The 17,789-nt window shown below is 40.6% G+C and overlaps 1 protein-coding gene across 1 annotated transcript; it reads left to right on the top strand.

Annotated features, from left to right (window-relative positions):
• Positions 1-9,762: 9,762 nt before the first annotated feature.
• Positions 9,763-10,785, top strand: LOC143764212 (forkhead box protein D5-like). Its single transcript, XM_077253790.1, has one exon. The coding sequence runs from the start codon at positions 9,763-9,765 to the stop codon at positions 10,783-10,785; it is 1,023 nt and encodes a 340-aa protein (XP_077109905.1).
• Positions 10,786-17,789: the final 7,004 nt, after the last annotated feature.

Raw genomic sequence — 17,789 nt, 5'->3', positions numbered from 1 at the left:
CAACTAAATTGTGTCAACAAGTTGGCTATGACAAAAAAAAAAAAGGTAGATTTGCACTTTCTTAGATTTCAATAACCTGACTGTAGTTGGCAGCGTGAACAAGCAAATTAATGTTGAAATAAGGGGGCTATGGATTGCTTTAGAATAAAAGGAGCAGGTATCAGGTGAAGGAAAAAAAAGCCACAGAAAACTGCAGCTAGATATATGTATTAAATAAGCAGCAGACAGTAATGGAGCTTTTGTAGATATGCAGTGAGAGCTATGTGCGCACCTACAGTGTCGGCAGGCCTTGCACTGATGTGGATATGTACACATAGACGCCCCTGCCTACCTAGCGCTGCAATCTCGGGACCCTCGAATTAGCCTTAAAAAGGACTGTTGGATTCTCAGGAGTTGTGGACTGAACAGTTGCAGACCAACACTAACTCTTAAAAGCACGATTCTGACCCTATCTCAGCAGAAGCTCTCCCTACACTCGCTATGTTCGGAGCAGAATGCAGCGACCAGGGCGGCGCCATGTGGCCAGCCAATCACTGTAATACCACAACAAAGATGGCTGCGGCATTGCAGTGCATGGCTAACAATCCCTGCACTGTTATTGGCACTCTAAAAAGTGCTAGAATTGCAGGGAGGAGACCCGAGCACCAGCCGAATAATCCCGGAAATACTTGGGCAAGTAATGAGTAGTGGCAAGCACGATTGCTCATCACTATAGACTATCTCCTGATCTAACAAATGCTTTATTTTTTTTGCTATTGGAGCAATCATTAGGAAAGAAATGACTGAGAACAATTTTAAAGCAGATTCAATAAATATTGTAATTAATAGAATGGGTGCTCATTAGTCAGAACTGCCAACCTAAAAATTCTCATTAAGGGCTCATACCCATCAGTGTGAATAAAATCGGTCCGATGTTGCTCCTGAAAATTCGGACAAGTGTCATGCGAGTTTTATCACCTAACATGTGTATGCAATGCAATTTTAACATTAGCTTTTATCATTTAAAGATACTGTAGGATAGATAAGAAAACCTGACCAGCATCTCCTTAGCGTGAACAGGTGCAAGCTGCAATGACTGCACAATATATAAAAAGAAAACACAGAAGCACCCTGTGAGGGCCAAGATATATAGAAACACTTGAAACATTAAATGTAAGTTGTATTGTTACTCAGTAAGATGTACTTACAAAAAAATGAAAGTTCTTGGCATATAAATTGGCCAATTCATGTATGCCCATCAACCATGGCAAGGTGACACTCCTCTTCTACTGACACTTCACTTCTACAATTTGAATGGGCAAGAATGGGTTAAATTCTTATTAATCCATTAACCTACAGGTGATTCCACTTGCCTATTCAAATTGTAACCTGAGAGATGTTTGTCCACTTAATTGTAGGTGTTTAGCCCGAGAGTGGCATGTTCAGAAGGATAAGAAAGTGGTATGGTAGGACCCATCAGAGAAGTGTCACCTTGCTGTGGTTGATGGGCACACATGAATTGGCCAATTTATGCGCTTGTTTTTTGTAAGTACATCTTGCTGAGTAACAATACCAATTAGATTTAATGTTTCCACTTTTCTATATATATTGGCTTTCACAGTGTTGCTGTGTTTTCATTTTACAAAGATAGATAGTTTTAAATATGTGAGTGACATATACAATTAGTGCAGTCCATGTGTAGCTTGCTGTACATGTATTTAAATAATATATAAAATACAGAAAAAAATTACGTAGGATCCCACAAAATTCTGACTCTGTCACGTCTGTCACATGTGCTCAGTGCGAACCTGCTTCAGTCTGTGAAAAGCACAGGGCTCCAGTGGCTAATTTGCCAATCCTGGTGTTCTGTGGCAAATGCCAAGTGTCCTGCACAGTGTTGGGCTGTGAGCACAACCCCCATTGTGCAGACACATGCACATTTGTGGCCTGCTGGAGGTCATTTTGCAGTGCTCTGGCAGTGCTCCTCCTGTTCCTCCTTGCACAAAGGCTGAAGTATTGGTCCTGCTGCTGGGTTGTTGCCCTCCTACAGCCCCCTCCATGTCTCCTGGTGTACTGGCCTGTCTTCTGGTAGCGCCTCCAGCCTCTGGACACTACGCTGCCCGACACAGTAAACCTTCTTGCCACAGCTCGCATTGATGTGCCATCCTGGATGAGCTGCCCTACCTGAGCCACTTGTGTGGGTTGTAGAGTCCATCTCGTGCTACCACGGTTGTGTAAGCACAACAAACATTCAAAAGTGACCAAAACATCAGCCAGAAAGCATTGGTACTGAGATGTGGTCTGTGGTCCCCACCTGCAGAACCACTCCTTTATTGAGTGTGTCTTGATAATTGCCCATAATTTCTGTCTGTTGTCTATTCCATTTGCACAACAGCATGTGAAATTGATTGTCAAACAGTGTTGCTTCCTAAGTGTACAGTTTGATTTCACAGAAGTTTGATTTACTTGGAGTTATATTCTGTTGTTTAAGTATTCCCTTTATTTTTCTTGAGCAGTGTGTGTATATATATATATCTATATATATATATATATATATATATATATAGAGAGAGAGAGAGAGAGCTATCCATTCTATACCGACAGGTCACTGTGATCTTACTCTATTCGGCTGATGAAACGTCGCATTTACTAGGAGATAGAGGTGCGTAAAAATCAGACAGCACACGTTTGGTCTCTATGCTGTACAATTTTTTTTTTTATCACACCCATTGACTTGCATTGGCTAGTCTTCTCCGAGATATGAGTGTAAGGAGGTTGCTTTCCCTGCTCCTTACCTGGAACCACTTAGTCAGACAGCTGGGTTGTTGGGGGGAAGACTTTCTGCCCTGGAAAGAAGGGACCATGTGACTGCTGGCGGCAGAGAGGAAGACAGAGGGGTGTGGTCAGAAAAGAGCAGGAGAGCAGAGGGCGTGAGACAGAGGGGACAGCGAACCAGAGAGAGAGCAGGCTGCAGCGCCGCACTCCCCGAGAGAGTGCTCCCCGTGAGGGCACTGAGGCTGAGATACCAGCCATAGTGAAGGCTGGATGTGAGAGTGTGGACTTGCAAGCCTCCGTAATCAGAGAAGACGTATCCCCTTACAGTGACCTGAGTGCGCAGCCCCGGTGACCGCACTGACTAGCCAGGACCCCTGAGTGTGACAAAGTAAACTGCTCAGTGTGTGTGTAGCATTGCTGATGCAGAGAGATAGACTGCCAGCCTGATATACAGAGACTGGTAGCAGAGTGGCTGTGTTACTTCCTGATTCCAGCTTCACTGGGCGAAAAGACTGCAAAGACATAACCCCGGAGTCTCCAGTTCCCAGGAGACAGAGGAGAGACTTCAGGATCTTCAAGCGCTGCTGGTGACTGTACCCACGTTGGAATAAAGACCCTCCAGTCAGGACCTCCCTGGACTGATAAGTTACAAGAACACTCGTTTACCGTTTCGATTCCGCTTAACTGTTTACTTTATCTCTATTAACCCCCTGTTTACTCCCTGCAAGGAGAATCTGTTAATAAATTCCCCTCCACAGTTGGTCTGTCTGTTCCGTGGTGACATACTCAACCCTGCACTCTATTACATGAGGACAATTGCAGCATGCTGTGATTTTTTTCTTAGTTCGATCTAAGCTGAGAAAAAAAATCACAGATAAGCAGGGACTCTTAGAATAACATTAGGCAGCGTGCAATCCGATTTTATATCTGATTGCACTTGTCCATTTTTCTCGCAAATGAGTATGAGCTCTAATAGTCCATTGAGCAAACAAAAATATTATGGATGTCATTCATGGAACTACATAAAGAAAGCTCTATGAGATGACATTACATTTTATTTTATTAGCACGTATCAGAGGTGTTATTTCTATGATATATTAGTTTTAACCCCTTTCCGATGCTGGGCGTAATAGTATGCCCACATCAGACTCCTTCCCTTTGATGTGGGCTCCGGCGGTGAGCCCACATCTTTCCCAGAATATGTCAGCTGTTTTGAATGGCTGACATGTGCCAGAACTGGAATTCCGGTCCACCCACAGATATTAACCCATTAAATGCCGTAGTGAAACGCTGACAGCGGCATTTAACATGCATTGACAGCAATCGTGCCGGAAATCTGCTCATCGGTGACCTCCGTCATGTGATCATGTGTCACAGATGGGTTGGCATGATAACCAGAGGTCTCCTGGAGACCTCTATGGTTGTCACTGCCGGATTGCTATGAGTGCCACCCTGTCGTCGGCGCTCATAGCAAGTAAGGTATTCTGCTACATGCAGGCGATCTGATTATTGACTATATGTAGCAGAGCTGATGGGGTATCGCAGCTTCTAATCTGTCATAGAGATTATTGAAGCATGCAAAAAGTGAAAAAAAATGTTTTTAAAAATACAAAAAATATAAAAGCTAAAATCACCCCCCTTTCACCCCATTCAAAATAAAAAAAACAAAAATCAAACCTACACATATTTGGTATCGCCGTGTTCAGAATTGCCTGATCTATCAATAAAAAAGGATTGACCTTATCACTAAATGGCATAGCAAGAACGTCAAAATGCCAGAATTACGTTTTTTTGGTCACTGTGACATTGTATTAAAATGCAATAATGGGCGATCAAATCATTATCATTAAAAATGTCAGCTCGGCACGCAAAAAATAAGCCCTCACCCGACCTGAGATCATAAAAAATGGAGACGCTACGGGTATCGGAATATGGTGCAATTTTTTTTTTTAACAAAGTTTCGAATTTATTTCACCACTTAGATAAAAAAGAACCTAGATATGTTTGGTGTCTATGAACTCGCAATGACCTGGATAATCATAATGGCAGGACAGTTTTAGAATTTAATGAAGCTAGTAAAAAAGCAAAACAAAAACAACTGTGGGATTGCACTCTTTCTGCAATTTCACTGCACTTTGATTTTTTTTTTTCCCATTTTCCAAGACGCGATATGTTAAAACCAATGGTGTCATTCAAAAGTACCACTCATCCTGCAAAAAAATAAACCCTCACATGGCCATATTGACCAAAAAATAAAAAGGTTATGGCACTGGGAAGAAGGGAGGCAAAAAAATGAAAACTCAAAACCAAAAATACCTCGGGTCATGAAGGGGTTAATGCCAATGCCCCCTGAGTCTGCAATATGTTTCTGAACATTTCATAACACAGTTCATACAAATCTCTATAACACTTGTAGGCTATGTTACATTTGCACCTTTAGAACAATTCTGCTGTACATATAAATTAATTTCACTTTGCTTGCATACAGACCAGCACTGTACAGCTTCACCATTCATACCAGTCCTGTGCCCAGTGGAGAAAATAGATGAATTTCAGAAACACACACAGGGTAACATTCAGAGGAGCAAATTCATTGATTAGTATATTTTGTTTTATTGGGGGATATAGGAGAAAACAGAGTACCCCTCATGTAAACACATGCAAACTTCATGCATTTGCTTCACACCCCCTGAGGAAGAGACAATTTGAACACGAAACGCGCGTCGGGGTACGTGGTCGAGGTAAAGGCAGGATACATCATCATCATGGGTAATTAACCCTTTTGTTTTTTACTATATCATTATGCATTGATGTTGGATGCAGCAGTGAGACTTGGGGATCGTTATATTGGTCTGTCAAGACATACTTAGTCACACACATGTGATGTCCTTTACAACAGATTACATGCCTTGTTGTTTCCCTTTGACTGCACCCCATGTATGTACTGATCCTGTCCTTTCTTCAGCCCCACTTTCAGACCTGTGGATTCAATCACTTTGTGATTTAAAACCCATGTATTATATAAGTTGTATATTTCTTTGGATATAATTAGTTTTTGTACGCCATTTATATTTATTGCAACAATAAATTTTGGTGAAATTTTATTGGCATGTTTTGACTCTTTGATTATGCTTAGTTTATGAGTTGCCTTTTACATGGGTAAATGCTATTACATTACTGGTAAACATACAGTATGTGGTTCATGCATTTGTTGTCCGAGCCAAGACCTAAATGCAGCCAATGCTGCTTCTTTCCATCTGGTCTAGAAAGTTGCCATTGAATAAGTTGTTACCTTTGCTGTTCTGGGTAACCCACTAAATACAGCTATGGACAATTGGGCAATCAGGTCCATGCAGCATTTTCCTATTAACTACCAGGGGATTGACTGTAATTGAGATCAGCATGAGCCCCTTGTAGGTGCTTAGTGCAGGAACGAGGGGCTTTTCAGCTGTTCTTGCTCCTTGCTATGAATGCCTTCCCTCCTGGGGGGATCAGTACACTGCAGCTGCTGAACCATTTCCTACCCTGCCTTCATATGCAGAGCTGGCAGCCTCATTTTCTCCTATTACAGGTTGCAGGTGGGTGTCCTCTCATTCATTGTACCATTTCCATTGCCAAAACCACTTGCAAAACATCAGAGGTTTCCACACATCATAGTAATGACAGGCGTGGTCTGCATCTGTGTTCTTATGTAAAGTGACTGCTCCATTCATCTCTATGCGCTCCATGCCCTGGTATCAGCCCTAATGCATACAAAAGGCTCCACTACTGGATGAGAGCCTGAAAAGCTACAATACCCACTCTAGTATCACGGTGATATACCATATATATATATATATATATATATATATATATATATATATATATATATATATATATATATATATATATATATATATATATATATATAAGAATAAGGCTTCATTCCATCACAACACAAGTTATGCAATAATTCCAGCAGCAGTGTTGGTCCTCATGCTTTATTTATGAGGGCGAATTGATTGGAAAGAATCAGCAAATAAACAAAGCAAGATTTAATAGAGAAGAAACAAAATAAACAAAATAAAATAAAAAATAAATATTATTTATCTATCTATCTATTGATCTATCTATCTATCCCTCCCATATCTATCTATCTATTTATGTATCTATCCCATATCTATCTATCTATCTATCTATTTATCTATCTATCCCATATCTATCTATCTATCTATCTATCTATCTATTTATGTATCTATCTATCTATCTATCTATCTATCCCATATCTATTTATCTATCTCTATCTATCCCATATCTATCTATCTATCCTATATCTATCTATCTATCTATCTATCTATCTATCTATCTATCTATCTATCTATCTATCTATCTATCTGTCCCATATCTATCTATCATCTATCCCATATCTATCCCATATCTATCTATCTATCTATTGATCTATCTATCTATCTATCTATGTATCCCATATCTATCTATCTATCTATCTATCTATCTATCTATCTATCTATCTATCCCATATCTATCTATCTATCCATCCCATATCTATCTATCTATCTATCTATCTATCTATCTATCTATCTATCTATCTATCTATCTATGTATTTATGTATCTATCCCATATCTATTTATCTATCTCTATCTATCTATCTATCCCATATCTATCTATCTATCTATCTATCTATCTATCTATCTATCTATCTATCTATATCTATCTATCTATCTATCTATCTATCTCATATCTATCCATATCTATCTATCCATATCTATCTATCTCATATCTATCTATCCATATCTATCTATCTATCTATCTATCCCATATCTATTTATGTATCTATCCCATATCTATTTATCTATATCTATCTATCTATCTATCTATCTATCTATCTATCCCATATCTATCTATCTATCTATCTATCTATCTATCTATCTATCTATCTATCCCATATCTATCAATCCCATATCTATCTATCTATCTATCTATCTATCTATATCTATCTATCTATCTATCTATCTATCTATCTATCTCATATCTATCCATATCTATCTATCCCATATCTATCTATTCATATCTATCTATCTCATATCTATCCATATTTATCTATCTCATATCTATCTATCCATATCTATCTATCCATATCTATCTATCTATCTATCTATCTATCTATCTATCTATCTATCTATCCCATATCTATCTATTTATGTATCTATCCCATATCTATCTATCTATCTATCCCATATCTATCAATCCCATATCTATCTATCTATCTATCTATCTATCTATCTATCTATCTATCTATCTATCTATCTATATCTATCTATCTCATATCTATCCATATCTATCTATCTATCTATCTATCTATCTATCTATCTATCCCATATCTATCTATCTATCCATATCTATCTATCTCATATCTATCCATATTTATCTATCTATCCATCCCATATCTATCTATCTATCTATCTATCTATCTATCTATCTATCTATCTATCTATCTATCTATCTATCTATCTATCTATCTATCTATCTCCCTTTCCAAAAATAGTAGAACAGCACATCAATTGCTCCAATCGGGTGCCAGGCCTCCCAAACAAATATCCAATTGTTGAAAAAGGCAAAAATAAAGGCAGCACTCCAAAAATTAATGCAAAAAAAGGTGGACTTTATTAAGCCCAAATGGCAACGTACTGGTTCACAGAACCTTTCTCAAGTGAACTGAAATGTTGCCATTTGAGCTTAATAAAGTCCACATTTTTTTACATTAATTTTTGGAGTGCTGCCTTTATTTTTTCTTCTATCTATAGTATATATTTATCTATGTATCTATCTATCTTTTGATTAAAAAACTATACAGACTAACTAAGATTTCTTCTTATATTGTCAAACTTCCCTGTACATTATGCCATAAAATGATTGCCCTGAGTTTTAGCAATTTATGACAATTAATATATATATACTCATGATAATATAATACTAGAAATATACTTATTTATAATATATATATATATTTTACTATATTCGTATACATATTTAAATATATAAATATATACATAGTATATATATATATATATATATATATATATATATATATAGTGTGTATATGTATATATATATATATATATATATATATATATATATATATATATATATATAATATATTGTGTTAAATAAACCATTCTTATGTAACATTTCGGAACGTAAAATGCCCCGACATTTAACTTCCTGAAATCAGCAAAGTTGGAATTGTACTGTAAGTAAAACGTTTGTGTATTCACTTTATGTGCTGGCAGTAGGGCTGTTACATGATAGTGTAGGCAAATTATCTATCTATCTATCTATCTATCTATCTATCTATCTATCTATCTATCTATCTATCTATCTATCTTTCTATCTTACTGTCCAATAATCGTATGTATAATACATATATTATATAATCTAATATACGGTGTGAATTATAATGTAATGTTAATATAATACATGTTAAAGACAGGTGAATCAATCAATATTTATTAATATAATCATGGTTTGCCACCAGTTCCATTCTATGGATCCCTTGTATGTGGAATCATTGTTACTATCTGCAGTTTTAGTTCCTGACAACAAGAAACAGAAACAATACAAACAGACTGGACAAACATTGATCCACAATGCTAAACTGAACAAACCATTGCATGTATTGTAAATACCGAAAGTTGCCATAGCCCATTGATGTGCACAGTAATGTTAATTCTAATACTCAGGACAGACACTGCCTAGATCTAGCCCCTCCTTCCAGGTGCAAAAGACCCCCTCAAAAAGGCTTATCTGGCAGATTATCTCCAATTCAAGTGCAGATGACTACCTGACAGGGCTCAGTGACTTCAGGGAAGACCCCTTACATTAAGAGGCATTGCTTATAAAGAGGAGGGGAGAGGGTGGTCTTGGATCATTCAGCCCTAGCCACTTCGAGGACAATACTGGAGAAGTGGTCTTGGAGATCACACTGAAGTTACCAAGGGTCACCTATGGCAATGAACCTCTGCCAAGACACCATGGATGCACAGCAACAGTTCTTTTCCAGAATGCAGGAAGAGGAGGATGAGATTGATATTTTGGGAGATGAGGACAGTTGCGATTTTCTGCAGAGCAGATCGTCAGACTCGGATGCTGGGGAGCTGTCGCCGACAAAGCCCTGCTGCCTGGAGTCAGAGAGCGACTCATCTGGAGAGAGTGAGACCAAAGAGACCACGCTAAATGTTGGGGGCAAATCCAAGAGGACCCTGGTGAAGCCCCCATATTCCTACATAGCCTTGATCACCATGGCTATTCTCCAAAGCCCCCACAAGAAGCTGACTCTCAGCGGCATCTGTGACTTTATCAGCAACAAGTTCCCATATTACAAAGATAAGTTCCCAGCCTGGCAGAACTCCATCAGGCACAACTTGTCTCTGAATGACTGTTTCATCAAGATCCCCAGGGAGCCGGGCAACCCTGGCAAGGGCAATTACTGGACGCTGGACCCAGCCTCAGAAGATATGTTCGACAACGGGAGCTTCCTTAGGAGGAGGAAAAGATTTAAGAGACATCACAACGAATTCTTTAAGGACAGTTTAATGGTCTATCCTCCTTTGCATTACTACAGGTCCTACAGACCTATTCAACCACAAACATTTGTACAGCCAAACGCCTTGGCACCAGTGCCAATAACCGAAAGACTGGTCATTCCTGGGCATCACCAAATCCCTTATCAGGATGTTATAAGGGGGAAACTTCCCAGCAACATCCAAGGACTGAACACAGATCTAAAGCCTCAGGTTCTAGGCAGTCAACAAGGTCGTCCTCCAAGCAAGTCTTCCTTCACTATAGAAAGTATTATGAAGAAATCTGAACCTGAAATGTCGGTGCCAACCTTCCCCCAGCCATGGAACTACAACCAGTTTCTACAACGACCAGCCACCATGCTCCCAGCAGTCCTAAACACAAATGCAGGGCCAGTGGTAGCCTCCTATGGGACCAGACAGTACTGTCACCTGCGCTTTCCTGGTGGCTTCTAGCAGTTTCATGGACTTGGACTACACCAGAACCGAAGCAATTCTTATGGGACTCCAGGGTTTGAGGCTTTTTAGTCTTCCACCAGTACGGACTGTGAAAACTCTGAAACGACTTGCATATGCATAGACATGTACCTTGCTGCTCACACTTCTATGTAAGTGAATTGTTGTGTGATGTTTTGTGGCTTTGAATGCTTATTTAATTGTGCAGTTTTGTTTCCTCCAAGAAATATGTAAATATCTAAGCTAATATATTATTTATTGTCATTGTTATTTGTGATTTCTCCATATGGAATAAAAAAAAATGAAAAGAACAAGTAGCCTATGTCCTATGTGTATATTATCTGCCATCATCTGCACAAAAGGGAGCCTGAAAGTAGGATGCAATGTCCACTTCTCATCATGTCAGCATGGTCATTTGTTCAGTTTACACAACGAAAACATTGGATCCTGAGCCCATGATAATATATAAATATATTGTACGTATGTATATGGGTATATGAGTATATATGTGTGTGTGTGTATTTTATCTATCTATCTATCTATCTATCTATCTATCTATCTATCTATCTATCTATCTATCCATATATAATATACGCACACGAGTTTTTTTAGGCAGTCGCAGAGTGAAAATTCTTATTTGAGCCATAATTTAAAATAAATGACGTATAAATACACAATTATATATAAAATGCTGCATGGAGGTTGAATCATCATTCTTAAAACCGAGAAGAGGAATGAGAACTAAATAAGTGATTAAGATACATGTACACAAATGACATACATATATATATATATATATATATATATATATTCACTAAGCAATAGCTGATGTATAGCATGCAGATAAAATGAACAAAAAATAAACCTACCAATCATTTATTGCATATTTATCTATCTTCCTCTAGTCCATATATTTTACTTCACTATCTATCTCAATTATGTTAAGGGATTTTCCCAAATGTAAGGACTGTTAAATCAGCCTAACAATATTCTTATCTGCATTACAAAATATTGTAAAAAAAGATAAATATTACATTATCAGTCTGTAAAGCTTTTTAGATTTGGAAAATATATCATGAATATGAGATAGAGAAATGGATAAATCAATAAATTGATATAGAAAAGAAAGTTAACTTAGATTACATATACAATCATGAAGCTCATTTTAAAATTAACTATATAGTTAATTTAAAATATTTAATATAAATATAAAAATTAAAATATAAGTATGTGTGTGCATATATGTGTGTGTGTATATATATATATATACAGTATATGGATATATGAATGTATATATGTGTATAATATATGTGTGTGCATGTATGTATATATATATATATATATATATATATATATATATATATATATATATATATATATATATATATACATACACAGAGAGAGAGAAAAAGATAGGGAGCAGAAACATATTTTTACATTTATCCAATCCTTCACATACTTAATAGAATGGACTCAGTATAAAACCATTATCTTTATTAGTCATGACTTGTAATTGATAATGGAGAACATTTATTTTATTCAAACAATGAGTACATTATACATGTCCATGCACAGATGTTATAGAAGTCCATCCACAGATATTATACATGTCCATGCACAGATGTTATAGAAGTCCATGCACAGATATTATACATGTCCATGCACAGATGTTATAGAAGTCCATGCACAGATATTATACATGTCCATGCACAGATATTATATAAGTCCATGCACAGATATTATATAAGTCCATGCACAGATATTATATAAGTCCATGCACAGATATTGTATAAGTCAAGACTACAAATGATGAAATAATGAGAAGATGTGGACTTGGCATGATTTATCTAATATATAAAGCTGAATGTGTGTATGTGTGTATGTGTGTATGTCCGGGATTGGCATCTGAACCGTCGCAGCTACAGCCACAAAATTTTGCACAGTCACACGTCTGGACCCCGAGAGCGTCATAGGCTATGTTGTGAGGTGGAATTTTAACCACGCGCTTTCCAATTCACCAAACAATTTTGCCCCTATCTACATAATGGGGGAAAAGTGAAAGGAAAAGTGTTGGAGGCAAATTAACAGCTGCCAGATGTGAACAAGGGGGACTTAAAGAATGAGAGCGATGGCGCCAAAGAGTATATACTGTACAGTTGCTAAGGTGGGGCCCCGACATGGGATAATCACCACACCACCATGGGGATATGAACACACACACAAAATGCGCCACACACTACCACGTGCTCGAACACATATACCACCCTCAGCGCACATTTCACCACACATACACCAACCTCGCCACATAAAAGTTGAAACACAAAAGTCGCCGCTCAAAACTCGCCATGCGCAAAACTCTCTACATGCAAAACTCGCCACACGTGCAAAACTCACCTCATGGAAAACTCGCCACACGCAAAACTTGCACACGCAGAAAAATTGAACATGCACAAAAGTTGCAACACATGCAAAAGTTGCCTCACACAAAACTTGCACATACTCAAAAGGCACCACACATAAAACTCGCCACGCGCAAAACTCGCCATGCGCAAAACTTGCTGCACACAACTTGCTACACTGTTGTGATTTTGCTTTTTGCTCCCTCTAGTGGTCATTAGTGATTTGACTCTGGAGCTTCTGTTTTTTCCTTTGTCCTCACCTGGGCCGTTAGTTCAGGGGCGTTGCTATATAAGCTCCCTGGACCTTCAGTTCAATGCCTGGCATCGTTGAATTCAGAGCTAATCTGTTGTGCTCTTGTCCTATGATCCTGGTTCCTGTATTTCAAGCTAAGTCTGCTTCCTTGCTTTTTGCTTTTGTTTTGTTTTGTATTTTTGTCCAGCTTGTTACTATCTGTATCCTGACCTTTGCTGGAAGCTCTAGGGGGCTGGTGTTCTCCCCCCGGACCGTTAGACGGTTCGGGGGTTCTTGAATCTCCAGCGTGGATTTTTATAGGGTTTTTGTTGACCAGATAAGTTATCTTGCTTTATTCTGCTATTAGTTAGCTGGCCTCTCTTTGCTGAACCTGGTTCATTTCTGTGTTTGTCATTTCCTCTTACCTCACCGTTATTATTTGTGGGGGGCTTGTATCTTGCTTTGGGGTCCCTTTCTCTGGAGGCAAGAGAGGTCTTTGTTTTCTTCTCCTAGGGGTAGTTAGATTCTCCGGCTGGCGCGAGTCATCTAGCGATCACCGTAGGCATGATCCCCGGCTACTTCTAGTGTTGGCGTTAGGAGTAGCTATTTGGTCAACCCAGTTACCACAGCCCTATGAGCTGGATTTTTGTATCTCGCAGATTTACACGTTCCTCTGAGACCCTGTCCACTGGGGTCATAACAGTATGCCAGGCCAGTATTAAATGTTTAATGCATTGCAGAAGTGGGATTATAAGAAAGAAAATTTTGAGTTTTTTTTTTTTTCTTCCTCTCTCATTTTTTTTTTTTCTTTTCCCCTTTACCTCAGAGTGGCTTAAGCTTGCTGCAGACATGAATGTCCAGACCTTGATTACAAGTGTGGACCAGCTTGCCGCTCGTGTGCAGGGTATACAAGATTATGTTACCAGAAATCCTAGGTCTGAACCCAAGATTCCGATTCCTGAACTGTTTTCAGGAGACCGATTTAAGTTTAGGAATTTCAGGAATAATTGTAAATTGTTTTTGTCCCTGAAACCTTGTTCGTCTGGAGACTCTGCTCAACAAGTAAAAATTGTTATTTCATTCTTACGGGGTGACCCTCAAGATTGGGCTTTTTCGTTGGCGCCAGGAGATCCGGCATTGGCTGATATTGATGCGTTTTTTCTGGCGCTCGGTTTACTTTATGAGGAACCCAATCTTGAGATTCAGGCAGAGAAAGCCTTGCTGGCTATGTCTCAGGGCCAGGACGAGGCTGAGGTGTATTGCCAAAAATTTCGGAAATGGTCCGTGCTGACACATTGGAACGAGTGTGCACTGGCCGCTAATTTTAGAAATGGCCTTTCTGAGGCCATTAAGAATGTTATGGTGGGTTTTCCCATTCCCACAGGTCTGAATGATACCATGTCCCTGGCTATTCAAATTGACCGGCGGTTGCGGGAGCGCAAAACCGCAAATTCCCTCATGTTGTTGTCTGAACAGACACCTGATGTGATGCAATGTGATAGAAAAACCGCAAATTCCCTCACGGTGTTGTCTGAACGGACACCTGATTTGATGCAATGTGATAGAATCCTGACTAGAAATGAGAGGAAAATTCATAGACGCCGGAATGGCTTGTGCTACTACTGTGGTGATTCTACACATGTTATCTCAGCATGCTCTAAACGTATATCTAAGGTTGTTAGTCCTGTCACCGTTGGTAATTTGCATCCTAAGTTTATTCTGTCTGTAACTTTGATTTGTTCACTGTCATCTTATCCTGTCATGGCGTTTGTAGATTCAGGTGCTGCCCTGAGTCTTATGGATCTCTCATTTGCTAAGCGCTGTGGTTTTATTCTTGAACCATTAGAAAATCCTATCCCTCTTAGGGGTATTGATGCTACGCCATTGGCAGAAAATAAGCCGCAGTATTGGACACAGGTTACCAGTGGCGTAACTACAAAGTTATGGGCCCCGGTGCGAACTTCCAAATGGGGCCCCCCCCCTACCCCCCCCTACCCCCCCACCTTCCCCCGCCCCCGCAACCCCCCCACCTTCCCCCGCCCCGCTTCCCCTAGATACGCCTCGGACTGTTGCAGGAATCTCCTGCACTGCAACATGGTGTTGGGTGCCAGCACAGCCCGCACAGTGGTATATCCAGCACAGCCCGCACAGTGGTATATCCAGCACAGACCGCACAGTGGTATATCCAGCACAGACCGCACAGTGGTATATCCAGCACAGCCCTCACAGTGGTATATCCAGCACAGACCGCACAGTGGTATATACAGCACAGCCCGCACAGGGGTATATACAGCACAGCCCGCACAGTGGTATATCCAGCACAGACCGCACAGTGGTATATCCAGCACAGACCGCACAGTGGTATATCCAGCACAGACCGCACAGTGGTATATCCAGCACAGACCGCACAGTGGTATATCCAGCACAGACCGCACAGTGGTATATCCAGCACAGCCCTCACAGTGGTATATCCAGCACAGACAGCACAGTGGTATATCCAGCACAGACCGCACAGTGGTATATCCAGCAGAGCCCGCACAGTGGTATATAGAGCACAGCCCGCACAGTGTTATATACAGCAGAGCCCGCACAGTGGTATATACAGCAGAGCCCGCACAGTGGTATATACAGCAGAGCCCGCACAGTGGTATATACAGCAGAGCCCGCACAGGGATATATACAGCAGAGCCCGCACAGGGATATATACAGCAGAGCCCGCACAGTGGTATATACAGCAGAGCCCGCACAGGGATATATACAGCACAGCCCGCACAGGGATATATACAGCACAGCCCCCACAGGGGTATATACAGCAGAGCCCGCACAGGGATATATACAGCACAGCCCCACAGGGGTATATACAGCACAGCCCGCACAGGGGTATATAGAGCACAGCCCACATCTCATCTCATCCCCCCCGATAATGGCCCCACAGTCCGGTTAAAAAGAAAAAAAAAAAAAAACTCTAACTCTCCTCACCCTTCCTTTTGCCCGCGCTGCTCCTGGCGGCTGCAGTCTGCCCAGGACACTGCAGGTGCGCGATGATATGACGTCATCGCGCACCCGCAGTGTACTGTCAGAGGCAGAGCGGGGAATGATGGGAGAGGAAGCGTCAGGTGACGCTCTCTCCTCCCATCATTGCATTGAACTATACCGGTGTCATAGACGCCGGTATAGTTAAATGCGGCGGCGGCGGCGGCACTGGGGGGGTTCCGGGGGAGGAACAGTGCAGCGGCCCACTACTGGCATCGGCTCTTCTGGCATTTGCCAGAAGTGCCCGATGGCCAGCCTGGCCCTGCTCAGACCTGCCGGCCCGGGGCCCCTGACCTGCGGGGCCCGGTCGCAATGGCGACCGCTGCGACCGCGGTAGTTACGCCCCTGCAGGTTACCATGTGCATGACTCCTGAACACCGCGAGGTGATACGTTTTCTCGTTCTACATAAAATGCATGATTTGGTTGTTTTGGGGCTGCCATGGTTACAGACCCATAATCCAGTCCTTGACTGGAAGGCTATGTCTGTGTCTAGTTGGGGCTGTCGTGGTATTCATGAGGATTCCCTGCCTGTGTCTATTGCTTCTTCTACGCCTTCGGAAGTTCCGGAGTATTTGTCTGATTATCAGGATGTCTTTAGCGAGTCCAGGTCCAGTGCATTGCCTCCTCATAGGGAATGTGACTGTGCGATAGATTTGATTCCGGGCAGCAAATTTCCTAAGGGAAGACTGTTTAATCTGTCGGTACCTGAGCATGCCGCTATGCGTTCATATATCAAGGAGTCTCTGGAGAAAGGACACATCCGTCCGTCTTCTTCCCCTCTTGGTGCGGGATTCTTTTTTGTGGCTAAAAAGGACGGATCTTTGAGGCCTTGTATTGACTATCGGCTTTTAAATAAGATCACTGTCAAATTTCAGTATCCTTTGCCGCTGTTGTCTGACTTGTTTGCCCGGATTAAAGGTGCCAAGTGGTTTACCAAGATAGACCTTCGTGGTGCGTACAACCTTGTGCGCATTAAGCAAGGGGATGAATGGAAAACCGCATTCAATACGCCCGAAGGTCATTTTGAGTACTTGGTGATGCCTTTTGGGCTCTCTAATGCCCCTTCAGTTTTTCAGTCCTTTATGCATGACATTTTCCGGAACTATCTGGATAAATTTTTGATCGTTTATCTGGATGATATTCTGGTTTTTTCTGAAAATTGGGACTCGCATGTGGAGCAGGTCAGGATGGTCTTTAAAATTTTGCGTGAAAATTCTTTGTTTGTCAAGGGCTCAAAGTGTCTTTTTGGTGTACAGAAGGTTCCCTTTTTGGGGTTCATTTTTTCCCCTTCTGCTGTGGAGATGGACCCAGTCAAGGTCCGAGCTATTCTTGATTGGAC

The sequence above is a fragment of the Ranitomeya variabilis genome, chromosome 1 (genome assembly GCF_051348905.1).
Source record: "Ranitomeya variabilis isolate aRanVar5 chromosome 1, aRanVar5.hap1, whole genome shotgun sequence".
Classification (NCBI taxonomy): domain Eukaryota; kingdom Metazoa; phylum Chordata; class Amphibia; order Anura; family Dendrobatidae; genus Ranitomeya; species Ranitomeya variabilis.
The sequence above is the reverse complement of the archived record's forward strand: the minus strand, read 5'-3'. Positions and strand labels throughout refer to the sequence as shown.

Coding starts and splice junctions, on each gene's coding strand:
- LOC143764212 (XM_077253790.1), top strand. CDS start 9,763: ATGAACCTCTGCCAAGACACCATGGATGCACAGCAACAGTTCTTTTCC.